A 23,611-nucleotide genomic window follows, 5' to 3' on the forward strand; every position below is an offset into this window, starting at 1 on the left:
GGAAACCGGCCACCGCAGATCTGCCACAGAGGTAGCCGGTAACCCAGGCAACAAGCTGTAAACAAAAGAATTAAAAATTCCTCTATTCTTGAGAACAGAGAGGATTTAAAAAAAAACCGTAACTTGCAAAGTTGTTTGTTTTTACAAGCACTTTGCATTTATTCCAATTTATGATTGTAAAAATTTCAATTTGGTCTCAAAAAAAGAAGTGGTAACTAGTCCTATTTTGATCTGATCTGCAGGTAAAATCGCTCATTCAAGTGAACGGGTACATGAAAAATAATGGATGCAACCGTGTGTCATCTGAGTGATGTCGTGAATTATACTGATTTGGCATTTTATCCTAAGTCATACTGCAAGACTCGTTAAAGGGTTGATTGTGACTTGTAGGGTCGCTACTTCCAACGCTATAGGTGACGCTATAGAGTTCAAGTCCTCTTTTGAGAAGAGCAGATGATACATAGATTGTAAAAATTGACACAACCACCAAAGATGGATCCAACATACTAGAAAAAAAAATTACCTTGGACTCAAACAAACCTGCAGGTTTTTTTATTTCTAACCAAAGCCAGAAGTAGATCCTCCAGGAAGGATATACACTGTATGTCCCCAAAAAACTGCAATCATGTGGTTGTAGCCTAACTTAGGAGTGCAGCGTGCTAGTACTCTGCCTCCTCATACAACATATACCGAGCCTTGCGAAAGTATTCGGCCCCCTGGAACTTTTCAACCTTCTCCCACATATCATGCTTCAATTATTATAAAGATACCAAATGTAAATTTTTGGTGAAGAATCAACAACAAGTGGAACACAATTGTGAAGTTGAATGAAATTTATTGGTTATTTAAAATTTTTGTGGAAATTCAAAAACTGAAAAGTGGGGCGTGCAATATTATTCGGCCCCTTTAACTTAATACTTTGTTGCTCCACCTTTTGCTGCGATTACAGCTGCAAGTCGCTTGGGGTATGTCTCTATCAGTTTTGTACATCGAGAGACTGAAATTCTTGCCCATTTTTCCTTGGCAAACAGATCGAGCTCAGTGAGGTTTGATGGAGATTGTTTGTGAAGAGCAGTTTTCAGCTCTTTCCACAGATTCTCGATTGGATTGAGGTCTGGACTTTGACTTGGCCATTCTAACACCTGGATACGTTTATTTGTGAACCATTCCATTGTAGATTTTGCTTTATGTTTGGGATCATTGTCTTGTTGGAAAACAAATCTCCGTCCCAGTCTCAGGTCTTTTGCAGACTCCAACAGGTTTTCTTCAAGAATGGTCCTGTATTTGGCTCCATCCATCTTCCCATAAATTTTATCCATCTTCCCTGTCCATTCTGAAGAAAAGCAGGCCCAAACCATGATACTGTCACCACCATGTTTGACAGTGGGGATGGTGTGTTTAGGGTGATGAGCTGTGTTGCTTTACGCCAAATATATCGTTGGCATTGTTGCCATAAAGTTCGATTTTGGTTTCATCTGACCAGAGCACCTTCTTCCACATGTTTGGTGTCTCCCAGGTGACTTGTTGCAAACTTTAAACAACACTTTTTATGGATATCTTTGAGAAATCACTTTCTTCTTGCCACTCTTCCATAAAGGCCAGATTTGTGCAGTGTACAACTGATTGTTGTCCTATGGACAGACTGTCCCACCTCAGCTATAGATCTCTGCAATTTATCCAGAGTGATCATGGGCCTCTTGGCTGCATCTCGGATCAGTCTTCTCCTTGTTTGAGATGAAAGTTTAGAGGGACGGCCAGGTCTTGGTAGATTTGCAATGGTATGATACTCCTTCCATTTCAGTATGATCGCTTGCACAGTGCTCCTTGGGATGTTTAAAGTTTTGGAAATCATTTTGTATCCAAATCCAGCTTTAAACTTCTCCACAACAGTATCACGGACCTGCCTGTTGTGTTCCTTGGTTTTCATGTTGATCTCTGTGCTTCAAACAGAACCCTGAGACAATCACAGTCGGGTGCATTTATACACTATGTTCCAAATTATTATGCAAATTACATTTTTATCAGATTTTCCTAAATAGTCGGTGCAAATGACGGTCAGTCTAATAAAAGTCATCACCCGTTAGATTATACATCGAATTTTATTGAAGAAACCTCCCAATGATAACAGTATAATCTCCAAAATGAATAAAAACTCAAAATGCACTGTTCCAAATTATTATACACAGTGGAATTTCTAAACATTTGATATGTTTTAAAGAACTGAAAATGCTCATTTGTGGAATTTGCAGCATTAGGAGGTCACATTCACTGAACAAAAAAGCTATTTAACGCCAAAACATCCTAACAGGCCAAGTTACATGTTAACATAGGAATCTTTATTTGATATCACCTTCACAATTCTGGCATCCATTGAACTTGTGAGTTTTTGGAGAGTTTCTGCTTGTATTTCTTTGCATGAAGTTGGAATAGCCTCCCAGAGCTGCTGTTTGGATGTGAACTGCCTCCCACCCTCATAGATCTTTTGCTTGATGATACTCCAAAGGTTCTCTATAGGGTTGAGGTCAGGGGAAGATGGTAGCCACACCATGAGTTTATCTCCTTTTATGCCCATAGCAGCCAATGACTCAGAAGTATTCTTTGCAGCATGAGATGGGGCATTGTCAGCATGAAGATGATTTTGCTCCTGAAGGCACGTTTCTGCTTTTTAGACCATAGAAGAAAGTTGTCAGTCAGAAACTCTATATACTGCAGAGGTCATTTTCACACCTTCAGGAACCTTAAAGGGCCTTACCAGCTGTTTCCCATGATTCTGAACCAAAACATGACTCCTCCACCTCCTCGCTGACGTTGCCGCCTTGTTGGGACATGGTGGCCATCCACCAACCATCCACTACTCCATCCATCTGGACCATCCAGGGTTGCTCAACACTTATCAGTAAACAAGACTGTTTGGAAATTAGTCTTCATGTATGTGTGGGCCCAATACAACCATTTCTGCTTGTGAACACTGTTTAGGGGTGGCCGAATAGTAGGTTTATGCACCACAGCAAGCCTTTGAAGGAGCCTACACCTTGAGGTTCGAGGGACTCCAGAGGCACCAGCAGCTTCAAATATCTGTTTGCTGCTTTGTAATGGCTTTTTAGCATCTGCTCTCTTAATCCGATGAACTTGCCTGGCAGAAATCTTCCTCATTATGCCTTTATCAGCACAAACACATTTGTGCTCAGATACAGCCACAAATCTCTTAACAGTACGATGATCACGCTTAAGTTTTCGGGAAATTTCTAATGTTTTCATCCCTTCACCAAGGCATTGCACTATTTGATGCTTTTCAGCAGCAGAGAGATCCTTTTTCTTTCCCATGTTACTTGAATACTGTGACCTGCTTAGTAATGTGGAACATCATTTTTAAGTAGTTTTCCTTTAATTAGAATCACCTGGAAAACTAATTATCACATGTGTTTAAGATTGATTTCAGTGATCCATTGAGCCCTGAGACACAATACCATCCACAAGTTTATTTGAAAAACAAAACAATTAAATCTTTATGACACTTAAATCCAATTTGCATAATAATTTGGAACACAGTGTAGAGAGACTTGATTACACACAGGTGGATTATATTTATCATCATTAGGCATTTAGGACAACATTGGAGTATTCAGAGATCCATAATGAACTTCTGGAGTGAGTTTGCTGCACTGAAAGTAAAGGGGCCGAATAAAATTGCAAGCCCCACTTTTCAGTTTTTAAATTTCCACAAAAATTTTAAATAACCAATAAATTTCATTCAACTTCACAATTGTGTTCCACTTGTTGTTGATTCGTCACCAAAAATTTACATTTGGTATCTTTATGTTTGAAGCATGATATGTGGGAAAAGGTTGAAAAGTTCCAGGGGGCTGAATACTTTTGCAAGGCACTGTAACTGTTGTTTTTGCGGTAGAAAGTAGCATTGAGTTTTATACATCCTGTATATAAAACATAAGAAAATCACCTTTAGGCGGGATTCCTCTTTAGATGACTGGTTCTCCAGTTGTGATAGTCTCCTCTTGGACGCAGCATGGCTAACAGACACGTGAGCGAGCTCATTAGTCGTATTATTAGACTGCTCTTCATTTCGCAGCTGACTTTTCTGCATGCGTCTGATGTCTGCTTCAAGTTTACTCTTCATCTTGTGACTACAATAAAGAAAAACAAAAATCAATGTTTGGTTTCCTGATCAAGAAACTACAGTTTTGTCAGACAGTGACCTACAAAGACGTGTAAAATCTCAGCACACTAATTACAGAGAAAAACTGACGTAAGCAGAGGTGAAGGTTGCAGGACGGTGCAGTAATCACGTAATGGCTAGAAATCAGCGACTTATAAATCCACATCAAATGACATTCAGCAATGATAATTCGCTCTGCACCTCAGGACCAAACCTGATTTCTGCAGAATATTAAGGAGCATTACAAAGTCAGCTATGCAGAAGTCTATGCACCGTCCACAGGGCTGCCATCAGGAATTTCGGAACCCCATACTGGCAAAATTTTTGGGTCCCCTTGAGACTCCACCCAGGCTCTACTCCAGTTCTACCTCCAATCCTTGAACCTTCCACAGTCCCACCACCCACTCATCCCTACCGGTCAGAGAGTCGCCGATCCCACACTGTTAAAAGACAGCATGAGCACCCAGCTGTGATCGGAGGTATAAAGTTCACCTCCAGTCACTGGTGTCAGCAGATTGGAAAAAATTTTAAAAAAATGCTAACTGTAACAACCCTGCTGGCATCACTGCATGGCCTCCCATCCCATCCCCCACCTGCTTTTCACACAAACTCACTCACTTCTCCAGTCCATTTTCTGAGTTCTCTCTGCTGCCGGCTCCATGCTGTGTGCCTCTTGTCTGCTGCTTGCTCTGTACATGCTCTGTCTGTGTGCATAGGGGGCGGCACCGGCAGTTCCTGTGTCTTATTGAGACTGTGTGCACCTTGCTAAGGTGTCCCCGGCCAATTGCCATGAGGCTTCCTGTATTTAAGACTTCCCCACCCATTGGTGGGGACCTGTGCAACTTACTCCCTCAGTCAGTTATTTGCTGCTGAGGTGCCAGGTCCTGTCTCTGTGACTCTTGTGTCCGCCACCCAGTGGGGCGTTGTACCCTGGCATGTGTCCTGTGTTTGCCACCTGGTGGGGCTTCGTACCCTGGCCTGTGTCCTTGTGTAGACACCCAGTGGGGCTTTGTACCCTGGCCTGTGTCCTGTGTCCGACACCCAGTGGGGCATCGTACCCTGGCCTGTGTCCGTATCTCTGTGCCTTGTCCCGTTCCTGACTCTGTCTTAGTCTAGTCCTGTTCCTGTGTCCATTTAAAACCCTGTCTTGTTTTGCTCTGCACTCTGTCTTGCTCTGCTCTTGGCTCTGCAATCTGTGTCTTGCTTTGCTCTGCTTTCGGCTATGCACTCTGTGTCTTGGCTTGCTCTTGTCTCTGCACTCTGTGACTTTGCTCTGCGGCTCCGCTCCTTGTGGTTCTACCTGGCTCCGCTCCTTGCGGTTCTACCTTGCTCTGTTTCTACATCTCCTGCTCTTAGCTCCACCTCCTGCATTTCTGTACTTGGCTCCGCCTCCTGCACTTGGCTCCGCCTCCTGCGTTTCTGTACTTGGCTCTGCCTCCTGCTCTTGGCTCCTCCTCCTGTGCTTCTCCTTTGCTCCGCTCCTTGTGGTTTTCTCTGCCTATTCATAAGTCCTCCTGTCTGAATAGGTTCCTACCTGTTTTCATATATCTGCCTATATACCTGTCCCTACCGGTCCTGCCAGTGTACCAGTCCTGTCCGCCTGTCCTGCCAGAGCATCAGCCGTGCCCGCCTGCTAGAGTTCCAGCTGTGTCCGCCTGCCTGCCAGTGTCCCAGCCGTTCCTGCCAGTGTCTCTGTTGTACCTGTCTGCCTGCCTGTGTCCCAGCCCTGCCCACCTGTCTACCAGAGTGCCAGCCGTGCCCGCCTGCCTATCTATGTTCCGTTCCTCCATTGGAATCAGCAGCCACAGCCAGACACCACCCTGGAGTGGTACCTGGTAGCTTCCTTCCGCACAAGCTTGACCTCACCATCTGAGGCTCCAGCGAATAACAAGGAAGCTACTTAGGTACGCTCCTTCCAGGGTAGTCTGTGGCACAGTGGGACCACACGCCCGCACCAACCAGTCTGGGCGCGAGTGTGACACTAGCGGGGATCTCACCAAGGTCATGGCAGTTCAGCCCGGCTGGGAATGCAGCCTCATTGACCAGAGGTAACCTTGATGACGTCACCGCCAGTCACTGAGTCTGCACTCGCAGCAGCTCAGTCACCAGTGGTTCTCAGTCTGGACGATCGCATTTTGGCACCATCCAGGTTGAAAACTGTGTTTTCCCCAGACATGGGTTACAGCGTGGGACAGAACGACGGAGAGGTGAGGGATATTGTTGTTTTTTATTTTTGTTTTCTTACAGAAAATGTGCAATTAGGCTTTAGGTGAGTATAACTGTGTTTGTTATTTTTAAATAAAAAAAGTAAAAGTGTGTTTCGTTTTATTTCTAATAAAGGATTTTATTCTTGCTGTGTCTTTATTAACCATATAACTATAGGATTAGTAATGAATAGGTGCCTTACAGATGCCTCTCCATTACTAAGCCGTGGGCTTGATGTCATCCGACAATACAAAGGTGACATCAACCCCACAAATATGAACCCCACTTGCCATCGCTACAGGGCAAGTGGGAAGAGTCGGGCAAAGTGCCAGAATTGGCTCATCTAATAGATGTGCCTTTTCTCGGCAGCTGCAGGCTGCTATTTTTTGGGCTGTGGGGCCAATATTCATGGCCCCTTACCAGCCTGACAATACTAGCCCCCAGCTCTCTGCTTTAGCACGGCTGGTTGTCAAAAATGGGGGGACCCCACGCCATTTTTTATAATTATTTATTTAAATAATTAAAAAATACAGCATGGGGCCCCCTCTATTCTTGATAACCAGCCTTGTTGAAAATGACAGCGGAGGATTGCAACCCCCAGCTGTGAGTTTTGCCTGGCTGGTTATCAAAAATACAGGGAAACCCATGCTGTTTATTTTTTTAATTATTTATTTACAGTGCAGAAACCGGCTAACGAATACACCCATCAGCCGCTCCTGCTCTTGCTGATATTAGCGGAAGCAGGTGTCAGATGATGGGAGCTGAAGTCCCATCCATTGACACCAGTGATCGGAGGTAAACTTTATACCTCCGATCACAACTGTCTTTTGACAGCATGGGAATCGCGTCTCTCTGACCGGCGGGGATGATTTCACCACTGATCAGAAGCGGTGTTTGCCGCGCACATGCACATGACATTATGGCAAACACTGGATGTTCTGGGCCCCCCCCTGTTCAAGTGAATGGGGTTTGGGTCCGGGTACTGTTCTGGTACCCGAACCCAAACTTTTTGTAACTGTTCAGCCAAACCCGCCGGACCCGAACATCCAGATGTCCGCCCACCTCTACAAGGGACAAATACCATCATACAATGACAAGACCACATATTACAACCACATAGTGACCAAATACTACAATACTGATCATTAATTAAAAAAAATACAAATTTTACCATAAGCGCCATTATACACAAGAGCTTTGTATATAATACACAGTGTTTAGTGTCAGTGTACACGTAATGCAGTGATCATCGGTGACACAACGGAGCTCTGCATATAGATCATCGGTGACATTATACAAAGGAGCTCTGTATATAGCGTCAGTGCAGATAATACAGTGATCATGGGTGACATTATACACAGGAGCTCTGTATATCGTATACAGTGTATAGTGTCAGGGTACAGGTAGCACACTGACTCCCTGGTGATGTCTCTAGTTGAAGTCCTTCATCTTCGCTTAGCATCTTCATCCAGAGCACACCGCCATCACTTCTTCTAGCCAGCAGTCATTTCTGCAGAAAATAACACAGTTATCTAGAGCACATTCCCCAAATTTTCCCCAACCTCTACACTACGCCAGATGAAGGAAAAAGCGACCGTGTCACCCTGCACAGTAACAGGACCTCTCCTTCCACACACTGAAAACACCATCCTTAAAAATAATATCCTTTTAATTAGCACCTACAGTAATAATCTCCCACATTCTGGACCCCACGTGACCTCCCATTCTGGACCCCACGTGTCCTCCCATTCTACCTCATGTCTCTCCATATTGCCCCCATAGTCATCCAAATAATGCACCCCATAGACATATATAGCAGTATAATGCACCCCCCATAGTAGTATAATGTATCCCATAGTCATATATAGTATAAAGCACCCCAGTTATACATAGTATAATGCAGCCCCAGTTATATATAGTATAATGAGGCCCATACCAGTATAATGCACCCCGATGGTGGTACAATACAGCCTCATAGTGGTATACTGCACCCCATAGTGGAATAATGCACACCATAGTTGTATAATGCACCCCATGATGGTATAATGCAGCCCCATAGTGGTATAATGCTCCCCATAGTGATATAATGCTGCCCCATAGTGGTATAATGCACCCCCATGGTTGTATAATCCACCCCCATAGCAGATAGCAGTATAATGCACCCCCATCGTAGTATTATGTTCTCCATAGTGGTATAAAGCACCCCATAGTGGTATAATGCATCACATAATGGTATAATGCACCCCCATGGCGATATAATGCACCCCATGATGGTATAATGCAGCCCCATAGTGGTATAATGCTCCCCATAGTGATATAATGCTGCCCCATAGTGGTATAATGCACCCCCGTGGTAGTAAAATCCACCCCCATAGCAGATAGCAGCATAATGCACCCCCATCGTAGTATAATGTACTCCATAGTGGTATAAAGCACCCCATAGTGGTATAATGCTTCACATAATGGTATATTGCACCCCCATGGTGGTATAATGCACCCCCATACCGCAGCTTTACAAAAAAAAAGTTTCTCCTTACCAGGCCGAGGTCCAGCGGTGTCCTCTGCCACGATTCAGCTGAGGTGTGCACCTTCATTCCAGCGTATGACAGTGATGTCATATGTTGCCATTGTGCGCGCTAATATCAGCTGCCAGCTTTTGATTGGCTGGCGGCTGTTAAACTGATCGTGCGTCTGAGAATGCGCAACCAGTTACTGAAGCGGCAGAACCCTACCGCTGGGGCCCGGTGCGGAGGGCCCCATACGCCACTAAGGGCATAAATGCCCTGATGGCGGCCCTGACCGTTCGCTGGATAAAATATTTTCCTATTTTTTATCAATTAGTTGTCTTTGGAAAGCAGAATACTTTTTGCTGTATTTCCACACAAGGAGGCAGCGTTGTAGTTCAGAGCTCTGTGAAAACTGAGTGAACCTCCAATGAGAGCTGTAATGGTGTCCACAATGCTCATCATGACTAAGGGTGCTATGTCACCAGAAACGCGTAGATAGTGTTTTTAATTATATTGTGCTGTTGTTTTATCCTCTATTTTTTGATATGAAGTGAATAAAGTACCAAGACTTTGCTTTTTCACCACCTCGTCGAGCTGGATTTTTTTCTATTTCCTGTCCACAATGCTTTCACTAGAATGTCGGTGGAAGTAACTAGTAATGTTCATATAACTAAGAAATGGCTAGAAGGAAATTTCTTTATAGTGAACACAATTTTTAAATAAACCATTTTACACCAAGGAGTCAAAAATGGTGCTACAAAGGCAAATATGTTATGCTATTCTGTGTTGTAAACTCCTGCATGCTGTACACAGGGTTTACTGTAGATATGCTAATCACTACTGTACATATTTAAGGCAAATTATATTCTATACCTAAAGGGGTTGTCCAGGTTTGGGGTTCAAATCTTCAGTCACTCTATGCGACTGCAGACCTGTGATTTCTCCCAGCGCACACTGTCAGGATTAAACGGTGTCGGCGCTGGGAGTGGGTGAGGGTGTGGCCGCAAGTTTGCGATTTTCATACATGCTGACTAGACGTGTGCAGCCTTGCTCAATAAACGTGAATAGAGCAAGACCCGATACGTATAGTCAGAATGTGGCCGTAAGTGTGTCATGACCGCCCGGAGATCCTCACTGGAGAATCCTGACAGAGCACACATAGAGTAACTGAAGACTTGAACCCCAAGTTTGGACAACTCCTTAAGCTGAAAACTATCAGCCATTAGAACAAAATGAAAAGTGCAGCTGCAACGCCCCAGAGTCCTGGTCGTTGCAGTACTGTGGCTCTGCCACTAAGGGGAGCTATGGCACGTCTGATGGCACTGAAGGAGTTCATCTGACCAGGTATCACAGACACCAATACATTTCACAGTCGGGCCTCCAGGGGGAGCTAAGGGTTCTATTCATTAGGCCACTCCTCACATACTGGTAAAACTGGGGGTCAGGCAGGAAGTTAGAGAGAAAGCTGACTGGATAAGAACCAGGCAACACCTTGTGGCAGAGGGTGTTGCAGGGGAGGATTCGGTAGGGCCTCTGTCAGGTTTGGGACCCTGATGGAGACCTGGCTACAAGAAAGAACGTCACGGGACCGTGCCTGCACAGAATAGCGGCGGTGCCCTAAGAAAGGATTAGAAGAGAGATATATTGTGCTGAGTGAGAAACGAGATCGAAGCAAATAGGAGAATACCAGTAGGAGTCGTGCTGTAAGATCGAGGCAACATCCTACTGAGGCGTGCAACCGGTGGCCGGAACGCCGAGGAAGTATACATACATCTAGCTTCAAGCAATACTTCAAACCTACGGCAGGACAGTCAGTCTTAGGCGGGCTGTCTCACACCAAATCACCTATGCAGTCTTGGGGGGCAACTTGTGGAGAGGAGCGACTCTAGGGTCCCGGAAGAGCTCCGAGCCTACCCGTCATACGGGTGCCGTCCTAACCAGAACATTGGGAGGGATGGAGGATTAGCAGAACATCATCTAATCGAGTTGTGAGGGAACTTAAGAAACAGACACAACAGTTGTGGGGTACTTTCCGTAAGCACAGCAGGGAAGGACTACAACACATAGCGCTAGAAGGAAGGCACTGATTTCCACCTGCAAAGGGAACTCTGAAGGTGCCATTGGACCGGCCGGACTTGCGCAGCCTGGTGATCCGGATTCCAGACTGAGGACCCAGAGATCTTCAGTAAAGAGGTAAAGAGACTGCAACCTGGTGTCCTCATTATTTACCGCGACCTGCACCCCACAACTGCATCACTACACCACTTATCATCACCGGACATCCCCCACTAACCGGCAGGGCCACGGACCGGGTCTAGCCACCGTGACAACCCCAGGACAGACTCCCAGAGGCCCGGTGCCGGGTGTCCCTCGGCCCTGCGGCGGTGTGGGGGCGCTCCACAGCCATACATTGTAAATATGAATACATATGTAGCTACTTTGAAAGACAGTTTTATATAAATGTGTCCAATAAAGTAAGGAAAACTTTTAAAACACACATCATTAATAATAACAAAACATATTAAAATAAAGCCTCACTGAGTTTCAATTAGGAGAATACTAAGGGTATGTGCTCACTGAGTTTTTTGAGTAGTCATTGTGGACCAAAACCTCAAAGAACTGCTTGAAAAACCCATAAAAAATACTTCAAAGACTGTTTTTATTCATTTATTTTGTAAAATGACTTGGGGGTCATATATTTAATATTTCAAACATTTTTCTTTCACTTCAGATTTGAAAAAACACCTGGTGGGAGAAAGTGCATGACAATTCTTTGAAACATCTCCTGATGGAAAATAATCCAAACTATCATTAAATATTCCAAAAGGCTGCAAAAAAACTTCTGAAACAAAAACTCTCTGAGGGTATGTGCACACAATTTCGTTTTCAAGTAGAATCCACCTAAAAAAAGCGCCGCAACAAATGAACATAATGCACAGCAATGTAAAAACAACATTGCTGTGCACATGTCCAGCCTTTCATTACTACTATTAACCAAATCAGGTTTTGGAACCGTGAATCGGTTAAAGGATGTGACCTGGTCATTCTTCAGGCGGCCTCCAAATGAAGCTGCCTGCTCCTCATAGATGAAAGAATAGGGGAAAAACTCAGGCAAACCCACAAGCAAAACTGCTTCAGCAGAAAGATCACTGAAGAAGCTTTGTTTAGGCAAACCTTTGCGTCTCTGCCAAGAGAATTAAAACATTGTGCACTCATTGTAAAAAAAAATTTGAAAAATTCTCCATAATTACTTCAGGAAATGGAAAAAATCTTCCAAACCCCCCCCCCCCCCCCCCAAAGAAGGAGCGTTTCTGGCAGAAGATTCTACTAGAAAATTCGTTGTTTTTGACAGCTTTTAAAATACTTAGTGTGCACAGTTCCTTAGAAGACCTTGAGCCTACAAGCAACACAAATCATGGGCCTCCTTTAAAACACACTATAAAAATATATACAGACACGGCCAATGGGCAGTGAAGGGATTGCTAACTTGTTGCACCTCATATTGCAATACAATACAATATATGAAAAATCCTTGTTGCCACTTTGATGCTATTAGCAAACTGCTCTTGATGAGTGTTATCATTTCTGTCATTAATTTGACGCCCGTTTTCATGTGTCAATGAGCTGATGACTACATAGTGAATTTTAGGCACAGACGAAGGTTCAATTCAAAAGATACTTGAGTATATTTACTATCCACTGCTTAATATGTAATCTGTGACAATTAACAATATCTCTGTAGGGAAAACTAATTAAAGCAAAAACTTAATTAAAAAAAAAAGTAATTCTTTAAAAGCATATAGAAAAATGATTACTTAACCTGTTTGTAGTTTTTATTGACATATCCTCATTTTCCAGTGCGAGGGTCTTATTTTCATATTCTAAGCCCCTTAGTGCATGGAGGGTTTTGTGCAGCTGCTGTTCCAAATTAGATAGCTGGGCCTGGAAATCTGATTCCTTCAATCAAAAAGGAAAAACAATTTGTTAACGCAAATTTCCTGAATTAATGAAGTTGGACTCAAAGTTTTGCTCCGTATTAACTGCTTAGAGGACTAGAATCCAGGATTGCTTGATCACTTGTACAAAAGCACAGTATAATACTATAGTATTGCACGGTATTGTAAAATTCACCATCACCTATGGTGCCCAGCCACAGAGGGTGCTTACAGAAGGCCCCCAGATGTCAAGGCATCTCGATTTGCACTGTCCTGGTTCTGCGTGTCAGCCAGTTTTCACTGTTGGGTGGCATCCTCCTCAGATCCGGCATCAGAAGTTTTGAGCTGACCAATTAAGCTTGTTAGAAGCCTATTGGGGGGCTCAGTAAGAGGTTGTTGAGGTTATCCAAAAATTAACAGAGATTGGAGGATGACAGGCCTTGCCATAGTCTGTGAGAGGCACCACCATGGGAAACGGTATTGATGGAGTAGAATATGTTGTATTTTGGGGTGCTGGGCGCTATAATCAGAGCTTGTGCATAGAGAGAGCTGTGAAGTGTTTATATGGTGGTCAGATGACCAAGGGTTCACTTTCGCACTGTTATAAATTTGCTTCTTTGTGACTGAAGATAATACAACTAAGTGCAGACAGTTTTATCCTGATTAACTATGATGTTAAATTTACTCGTACTGCAGATTATTCCATTGATTTGACAGCTACTTATATGGAGAAGCCACCACGCTAATGTAAACAATGAAGAGCATGTGGCACTCAGATGAGCACTGCATCCTCTTCACTGCATACCCACCAACCAAACAATGATGACCTATACAACGGTTAAGTCATCAATGTTGATGCCCTGAGCAACCAATTTATAAAGGACCTGTAACTTGCTAAAATATGAGTTAAATAACCTTGCAAAAACCTTGAGCTCCCCTGACTATTCTGTTTCTTTCTGTTTTGCACTGCATCGCTCCATTGCGGAGATAATCACGTCTTGTTTGGAAGCACAATATGTGAAATTTCTGCTTGTACTACAGCTGGCGTCTGTTTAGAGTCTTCTCTGGGGGCATGCGCTTTCACTCCTCCCTCCCAGACGCTCCCTCCCAGCAGCTGATCTAATAGTTTCAGATGCTGCCGAGTGGTGATTGGCAGCGTTTGGGAGGGAGGAATGAAAGCGCACACCCCCAGAGAAGACTCTGAAGAAATGCCCAATTTCATTACAAGCAGAGATTTCACATTTTCTGCTCCAAAAGCAATAAATGTGAATATCTCTGCAATGGAGTGACCAATATAAAAACTGAAAAGAGTGGCAGAATCAAAGGAGCTTGGGGATTTTCACAAGGTATTTAATTTTAATTTGGTAAAGCTAGTGAAAGGTCCTCTTTAACTTTTTAGCTGTAATCACAATTCTGCTGACTTTAGAAATGAAATTTGGCAATGACTCAAATTCTGTTCTGAGATGACAAGTGATTTGCTGGAGTTCGTACAGAATATATATATATATATATATATATATATATATATATATATATATATATATATATATATATACAGAACTTTTGTGCAGAGAAGTATGAGGGAGAAGGAAGATATATATATATATTATATATATATATATATATATATACACACATACACACACACACACACACACTACCGTTCAAAAGTTTAGGGTCACTTAGAAATTTCCTTACTTTTTAAAGAAAAGCAGTTTTTTTCCAATGAAGTTAACATTAAATGATTCAGAAATACACTCTATACTTTGTTAATGTGGAAAATGACTATTCTAGCTATACACGTCTGGTTTGTGATGCAATATCTTCGCAGGTGTATAGAGGCCCATTTCCAACAACCATCAATCCGGTGTTCTTATGGTACTTTGTGTTTGCTAACTGTGTAAGGAGGCTAATGGATGATTAGCGTGCCCTTGAAAACCAGTGTACAAAGTATGTTAGCACAGCTGAAAACAGTTTGGCTGATTAGAGAACCTATAAACATGACCTTCTTTTGAGCTAGTTGAGAATCTGGAGCATTACATTTGTTGGTTCCATTAAACTCTCAAAATGGCCAGGAAAAAAAGAACTTTCATGTGAAACTCGACAGATTATTCTTGTTATTCTTAGAAATGAAAGCTATTCCATGCAATAAATTGCCAAGAAACTGAAGATTTCCTACAACGGTGTGTACTACTCCCTTCAGATGAAAAAAAATCACAGAGAAAAAAGCAGAGATGATTACCTGCTGAAGCCTCCAAACAAATGCACTATCAGGGTGCAGCGGACCCGATAAATGATGGCAAAAACAAAGGTGCAAAAAATACAGATGAAACAACCACTTTCATTTCAGTGTTGGCTGTTTGGCATTAATGCACAAAAAGATAAGCAATAATAGTCTGTATGTGGCATTGTTCACACAGGCAATGCAGAGCATCTGGTTAACAGTCTATTACTAAGGCACATACAGGCGGGCCGCCCAGTGCTACAAAATGCATGCTGTGTGAATAGAGACCTACAGTTTACAGAGCCATCTTGGTCCGACTGCGCCCTGCTAGATAAAGTGCCATCATTTATCGGGTCCGCTGCACCCTGATAGTGCATTTGTTTGGAGGCTTCATCAGGTAATCATCTCTGCTTTTTTCTCTGTGATTTTTTTCAATTTTTTGGAGGATTTTTAAGTCCTCTTTTTGTGTTTGTGAGCTTTTACTCAATGTGTAGCGTTAGGACTGGCAAAATGTAAGGACCCTTGACGCGGGTTGCCGGCTTACGTATTGAGGCCCCAATATAAACTAATACCTTACATACATTGATATGTGGGTTTTTTTGCACTTTATCTAGCAGGCTGCAGTCGGACCAAGATGGCTCTGTAAACTGTAGGTCTCTATTCACACAGCATGCATTTTGTAGCTCTGGGTGGCCAGCCTGTATGTGCATTAGTTATAGGCTGTAAACCAGATGCTCTGCATTGCCTGTGTGAACAATGCCACATACACTGGCGTAGCTAGAACTTTTGCAGCCTGGGGCTGTTTCCGAGTTTGGCGCCCCCCCATTGCCGTCACTCAACGCCGGGCACCGCCCCCTCAGCACTGTTTACCCATGAAATCCGGTGCCTGCGCTGTGTATCGCTGTTTGGTGCAGGCGCAGAGAGCTCTGACTGTCTGACGTCACAGCCAGGCTTGCAGACTGCGCCTGTGCGGCCACCCACCTTGGTAATCCCAGCCCAGCAGTGTGTTATGCATTATGCAGAGTGCGGGGCTGGGATTCACAAGCAGGGCGGCCGCACAGGTGCAGTGTCCAGCATTGCCCCAGTGTGTCCAGCAATCTGCCCCAGTGTCCAGCAATCTGCCCCAGTGTCCAGCAATCTGCCCCAGTGTCCAGCATTGCCCCCAGTGTCCAGCATTGCCCCCAGTGTCCAGCATTGCCCCCAGTGTCCAGCATTGCCCCCAGTGTGTCCAGCAATCTGCCCCAGTGTCCAGCATTGCCCCCAGTGTGTCCAGCAATCTGCCCCAGTGTCCAGCATTGCCCCCAGTGTGTCCAGCAATCTGCCCCAGTGTCCAGCAATCTGCCCCAGTGTCCAGCATTGCCCCCAGTGTCCAGCATTGCCCCCAGTGTCCAGCATTGCCCCCAGTGTCCAGCATTGCCCCCAGTGTGTCCAGCAATCTGCCCCAGTGTCCAGCATTGCCCCCAGTGTGTCCAGCAATCTGCCCCAGTGTCCAGCATTACCCCCAGTGTGTCCAGCAATCTGCCCCAGTGTCCAGCATTGCCCCCAGTGTGTCCAGCATTGCCCCCAGTGTGTCCAGCAATCTGCCCCAGTGTCCAGCATTGCCCCCAGTGTGTCCAGCAATCTGCCCCAGTGTGTCCAGCATTGCCCCCAGTGTCCAGCATTGCCCCCAGTGTCCAGCATTGCCCCCAGTGTGTCTAGCAATCTGCCCCAGTCCAGCATTGCCCCCAGTGTGTCCAGCATTGCCCCCAGTGTGTCCAGCAATCTGCCCCAGTGTCCAGCATTGCCCCCAGTGTGTCCAGCAATCTGCCCCAGTGTCCAGCATTGCCCCCAGTGTCCAGCATTGCCCCCAGTGTCCAGCATTGCCCCCAGTGTCCAGCATTGCCCCCAGTGTGTCTAGCAATCTGCCCCAGTGTCCAGCATTGCCCCCAGTGTGTCCAGCATTGCCCCCAGTGTGTCCAGCAATCTGCCCCAGTGTCCAGCATTGCCCCCAGTGTGTCCAGCAATCTGCCCCAGTGTGTCCAGCATTGCCCCCAGTGTCCAGCATTGCCCCCAGTGTCCAGCATTGCCCCCAGTGTCCAGCATTGCCCCCAGTGTGTCTAGCAATCTGCCCCAGTCCAGCATTGCCCCCAGTGTGTCCAGCATTGCCCCCAGTGTGTCCAGCAATCTGCCCCAGTGTCCAGCATTGCCCCCAGTGTGTCCAGCAATCTGCCCCAGTGTCCAGCATTGCCCCCAGTGTCCAGCATTGCCCCCAGTGTCCAGCATTGCCCCCAGTGTCCAGCATTGCCCCCAGTGTGTCTAGCAATCTGCCCCAGTGTCCAGCATTGCCCCCAGTGTGTCCAGCATTGCCCCCAGTGTGTCCAGCAATCTGCCCCAGTGTCCAGCATTGCCCCCAGTGTGTCCAGCAATCTGCCCCAGTGTCCAGCATTACCCCCAGTGTGTCCAGCAATCTGCCCCAGTGTCCAGCATTGCCCCCAGTGTGTCCAGCATTGCCCCCAGTGTGTCCAGCCATCTGCCCCAGTGTCCAGCATTGCCCCCAGTGTGTCCAGCAATCTGCCCCAGTGTCCAGCATTGCCCCCAGTGTGTCCAGCAATCTGCCCCAGTGTCCAGCATTGCCCCCAGTGTGTCCAGCAATCTGCCCCAGTGTCCAGCATTGCCCCCAGTGTGTCCAGCAATCTGCCCCCAGTGGGTCCAGCAATCTGCCCCCAGTGGGTCCAGCAATCTGCCCCCAGTGGGTCCAGCAATCTGCCCCAGTGGGTCCAGCAATCTGCCCCCAGTGCGTCCAGCAATCTGCCTCCAGTGTGTCTCCAGCATATTGCCCCCAGTCTGTCTCCAGCATATTGCCCCAGTCTGTCTCCAGTATATTGCCCCCAGTCTGTCTCCAGCATACTGCCCCCAGTCTGTCTCCAGCATACTGCCCCCAGGCTGTCTCCAGCATACTGCCCCCAGTCTGTCTCCAGCATACTGCCCCCAGTCTGTCGCCAGCATACTGCCCCCAGTCTGTCTCCAGCATACTGCCCCCAGTCTGTCTCCAGCATATTACCCCCAGTCTGTCTCCAGCATATTGCCCCCAGTCTGTCTCCAGCATATTGCCCCTAGTCTGTCTCCAGCATATTGCCCCCAGTCTGTCTCCAGCATACTGCCCCCAGTCTGTCTCCAGCATACTGCCCCCAGTCTGTCTCCAGCATACTGCCCCCAGTCTGTCTCCAGCATACTGCCCCCAGTCTGTCTCCAGCATATTGCCCCCAGTCTGTCTGAGTCAGACATAAAGAAAAAAAAAAAAAGTAGAATCCTCACCTCTCCTCTCCCGTTCCCAGCGAAGGTCCGGTGCACTCAGCGTCTCTCTGGCTCTGCAACGCTCAGGACAGAGAGGCTGAGCGCGCAGTGATGACGTCATCGCACCCTCTGCCCTGAGACGTCGCAGAGTCAGAGGGCGCCGAAGACGCTGCAGCTGCCGCGGGAACCAGGAGAGGTGAGTATTAGAGCGGGGGCCCGATGCCAGCGCTGGCACCGGGGGGGGCCTGATCGTGGCGGCGGTCGGCGCCGCCCGAAGATTTAAAGGGCCCGCGTCTCTCTTCTTTTTTTTTTTTTTTCTTCCTCCTCCTCCTCTCTGGGTCGGAGCCCCCCCCCCCCCGCACCCCCCTTCCTACGCCACTGGCCACATACAGACTATTATCGCTTATCTTTTTGTGCACTAATGCCAAACAGCCAACACTGGATTGAAAGTGGTTGTTTCATCTGTATTTTTTGCACCTGTGTTTTTGCCATCATTTATCGGGTCCGCTGCACCCTGATTTGTTTCTGACCAAATACTTATTTTCCATCATATTATGCAAATTAAATGTTAAAAAAACAGACAATGTGATTTTCTGGATTTTTTTTACTCAGTTTGTCTCCCATAGTTGAGGTCTACCTATGATGTAAATTACAAACGCCTCTCATCTTTTTAAGTGGTGGAACTTGCAATATTGCTGACTGACTAAATACTTTTTTGCCCCACTGTATATATATATATATATATATATATATATATATATATATATATATATATATATACATATACACACTAGATTGTGGCCCGATTCTAACACATCGGGTATTCTAGAATATGCATGTCCCCGTAGTATACCTTTATGACATCATCGTCGCCTAGGCAACCATTATGACATCTACGTCGATACTGTGCCCGTCAATCAGAGACGCGAGATTTCCATTATGACATCATCGTCGCCATGCTGTGCCCGTCGCTGATTGGTCGAGGCCTAGCGGCCTCGACCAATCAGAGACACGGGATTTCCAGGACAGACAGACAGAAAGACAGACAGACAGACAGACAGACAGACAGACAGAAAGACAGACAGACAGACAGACAGACGGAAAAACCCTTAGACAATTATATATATAGATATACACACACATATATATATATATATATATATATATATATATATATATATATATATATATATATATATATATATATACACACACATATACATATACAGTACAGCCCAAAAGTTTGGACACACCTTCTCATTTAAAAGATTTTTCTGTATTTTCATGACTATGAAAATTGTACATTCACGCTGAAGGCATCAAAACTATAAATTATCACATGTGGAATTATATACTTAACAAAAAAGGTGTGAAACAACGGAAAATATGTCTTATATTCTAGGTTCTTCAAAGTAGCCACCTTTTGCTTTGATGACTGCTTTGCACCCTCTTGGCATTCTCTTGATGAGCTTCAAGAGGTAGTCACCGGGAATGGTTTTCAATTCACAAGTGTGCCCTGTCAGGTTTAATAAGTGGTATTTCTTGCCTTATAAATGGGGTTGGGACCATCAGTTGTGTTGTGCAGAAGTCTGGTGGATACACAGCTGATAGTCCTACTGAATAGACTGTTACAATTTGTATTATGGCAAGAAAAAAGCAGCTAAGTAAAGAAAAACAAGTGGCCATCATTACTTTAAGAAATGAAGGTCAGTCAGTCCGAAAAATTGGCAAAAACCATCAAGCACTACAAAGAAACTGGCTCACATGGGGACCGCCCCAGGAAAGGAAGACCAAGAGTCACCTCTGCTTCTGAGGATAAGTTTATCCGAGTCACCAGCCTCAGAAATCGCAGGTTAACAGCAGCTCAGATTAGAGACCAGGTCAATGCCATACAGCGTTCTAGCAGCAGACACATCTCTACAACAACTGTTAAGAGGAGAATTTGTGCAGCAGGCCTTCATGGTAAAATAGCTGCTAGGAAACCACTGCTAAGGACAGGCAACAAGCAGAAGAGACTTCTTTGGGCTAAAGAACACAATGAATGGACATTAGACCAGTGCAAATCTGTGCTTTGGTCTGATGAATCCAAATTTGAGATCTTTGGTTCCAACCACTGTGTCTTTGTGCGATGCAGAAAAGGTGAACGGATGGACTCTACATGCCTGGTTCCCACCGTGAAACATGGAGGAGGTGTGATGGTGTGGGGGTGCTTTGCTGGTGACACTGTTGGGAATTTATTCAAAATTGAAGGCATGCTGAACCAGCATGGCTACCACAGCATCTTGCAGCGGCATGCTATTCCATCCGGTTTGCATTTAGTTGGACCATCATTTATTTTTCAATGGGACAATGACCCCAAACACACCTCCAGGCTGTGTAAGGGCTATTTGACCAAGAAGGAGAGTGATGAGGTGCTACGCCAGATGACCTGGCCTCCACTGTCACCAGACCTGAACCAATCGAGATGGTTTGGGGTGAGCTGGACCGCAGAGTGAAGGCAAAAGGGCCAACAAGTGCTAAGCATCTCTGGGAACTCCTTCAAGATTGTTGGAAGACCATTCCCGGTGACTACCTCTTGAAGCTCATCAAGAGAATGCCAAGAGTGTGCAAAGCAGTCATCAAAGCAAAATGTGGCTACTTTGAAGAACCTAGAATATAAGACATAATTTCAGTTGTTTCACACTTTTTTGTTAAGTATATAATTCCACATGTGTTAATTCATAGTTTTGATGCCTTCAGTGTGAATGTACAATTTTCATAGTAATGAAAATACAGAAAAATCTTTAAATGAGAAGGTGCGTCCAAACTTTTGGTCTGTACTGTAATATATTAAAAAGATTAAAAATATTATATAAGTACCAAAATGTCAGCTTCCTTTGAAAGTTTGGAATGAATATTCGAAAGGTCTTTGTATTTCTTTTCTTGATCATCCAGCTCGTACTTTAGTTCATTTACCTACAAAGAATGAAAGAGATTTGCCATAACTCAGATCATATACAATTCTAACAGTAGCTTATATAATTCTAATAAAATTATAGATGGCACCTCCTTACATACTAGACATTTTTCTATAAAGAGTCAGGAGCTAACCATAAGGTGGGGTATTGTATCATACAGCCGGTGCATGATTGAAATCTTATAAAATCACAGCCAGAGAGGCTAAGCTCCTGGCAAAATTACCGTAACTATGATGTTAAGCAAGGAGATTCTTAGAGAGGACTTGTCATCAGGTCAAGGGTAGCCAGTTTTTGCTTTTAGATTATTTTGCTATGCCCTTGAGGAGTTTTCTGTTTGTTTACTCGCCATATGGTTCCAGACATATGAGCCTTTTTAATTAATGCTAATTTTTATGCTATTCACAAGGAGGAGTGACTCACAGGATTCTATAGGGGCGTTTATTTAGGCTTGTCTACATAACTATCCTGTGAGGACTGCCCCCTTGGTAAGGACCATAAAAATTAGTACTACATAAAAAGGCCATAACTGGAACCGAATGATGGATGAAAAATAACCAGAATACTCAGGGGAGCATCAGGCAAAATGAGTAAAAATTGGTTACAGGTCCTCTTTAAATTCCCTTAAAGAGTATGAGAGATATGCTTGGAGGAAAGAAATAGGCACATTAACACTATTAGATTTGAGTGCCAAAATGATGATTACTGTAGTTATGGCAGAGACCATTAAGGTGAATTTAAAACTCTGTCTTAAGTTAGAGGAGTAAGAAGAAATCCTGGTCTCCAAAGCATCCTAAGTAGAGCAAGTTATAAAGAAAATAGCTGCCCAGCTTCTTATTCAAAAGGAATACACTGTGAGGGTGCTCACATCCTGGCAGGCAACATGAAAGGGGCTCACCCACTTAATACACCCAACATGTGTTTCACGAATGCTTCATCAGGGGCAAAGAAAATGAGTGTCGTGTGTGTTTGGTGGGTGCCACGATGTATACTACTATATCCTCACATTAATTGACTTTTTACTTCAATATAATTTCCCCCTAGTGTGCCACTCTTATTTCCATTGTGCATGTCATTATGAATTGATTAGGTTTTATGCTTTCCACTTGGATTATTACTTCCAGGGGTCCTTTCCCTTTTGTTCATCCACCAACACGTGTCAATTGTGTAATCTGTGTTGGGACAACTACCATTATGTACTGTTTTGTCTTTTGTTTTTTATCAATAAAAGTTATTTATCACTTTGATTAATATTTTCCTTTCCTGCACTTTACCATTATTGGCTTCTAACTTACAAACTTGGTACAACCCCTTTACGTCTTAGGGACCACCCAGATAGCACTTACCTTCCCAAAGGTATGTTTAACACTTCCACACCTCTATCAGCTAGATATGTCTACAGTTTTGCACGGACAACCTTGTGAGGACAATTGGAAGACAATTGCTATGTGGCTTTTGAACCCAAGCAGAAAAAGCATGTGTTGACTGAACAGAGACGGAAATCTTCCCCAAAATCTGAGTTGATATGATGTACTGTATGTTAAGTATTGCCAATTTAAAGTGAAATAAAAGTTAAGAACAATTATAGCAGCGAGTAAATTCAAGTCAGGCAGGGCTACCAATTCATAAGGGGATCTAAGGGATCCTATACCTCATCCCTCAAAGTGTGAAAAGGTAAAAAAACTTTACTTGTTTGTATGAAGAAGGCTACTGACATTTATTGCTTTAAAGGGAAGCGATCATCAGAAACGACCTATTGTATGAATCAGGTTTTGAGCTACATTTATTTTTTATATTTGCATTTTTTTTCATGATCTTTGTTAAAAATAAAATTAGTAATAATGCAATTTCTACACTGTCCATTTATTCTTTTTTTAGAGTCATACATCCTGTTTTTTATTGGGAAGAGTTTTCAGCATAGCTCCTTATCAGAGGCAGCATTACAAGGTCTGATAACACCTCTGTAGAATGATGGTATCACAGGATCCACCAATAGGTGTTGTCACAGCTTACCCTGCTCCCCTCCCTTCACAATGACATTTGCACACGATTATTAGATGCTTAAAGGTACCTTCACACTAAGCGACTTTGCAGCGAGAACGACGACGATCCGTGACGTTGCAGCGTCCTGGATAGCGATCTCGTTGTGTTTGACACGCAGCAGCGATCTGGATTCCGCTGTGATATCGCTGGTCGGAGCTAGTAGTCCAGAACTTTATTTCGTCGCTGATCACCCGCTGTCATCTCTGGATCGGTGTGTGTGACACCGATCCAGCGATGTGTTCACTTGTAACCAGGGTAAATATCGGGTTACTAAGCGCAGGGCCGTGCTTAGTAAC

At 44.5% G+C, this 23,611-nt stretch overlaps 1 protein-coding gene across 1 annotated transcript in view; it reads right to left on the bottom strand.

The window, feature by feature from the left end:
* CCDC178 (coiled-coil domain containing 178) overlaps positions 1-23,611 on the bottom strand; it is a 732,453-nt gene that overhangs the window by 534,317 nt on the left and 174,525 nt on the right. The window contains exons 10-12 of the mRNA XM_077270423.1: positions 21,178-21,273; positions 12,707-12,843; positions 3,959-4,142 (exon numbers count right to left, since the gene is read on the bottom strand). Of these exons, the coding sequence (XP_077126538.1) occupies positions 3,959-4,142; positions 12,707-12,843; positions 21,178-21,273 (417 nt within the window). The remainder of the gene's footprint in view (positions 1-3,958; positions 4,143-12,706; positions 12,844-21,177; positions 21,274-23,611) is intronic.

This window comes from Ranitomeya variabilis, chromosome 6 (assembly GCF_051348905.1).
Source record: "Ranitomeya variabilis isolate aRanVar5 chromosome 6, aRanVar5.hap1, whole genome shotgun sequence".
Taxonomy (NCBI): Eukaryota; Metazoa; Chordata; class Amphibia; order Anura; family Dendrobatidae; genus Ranitomeya; species Ranitomeya variabilis.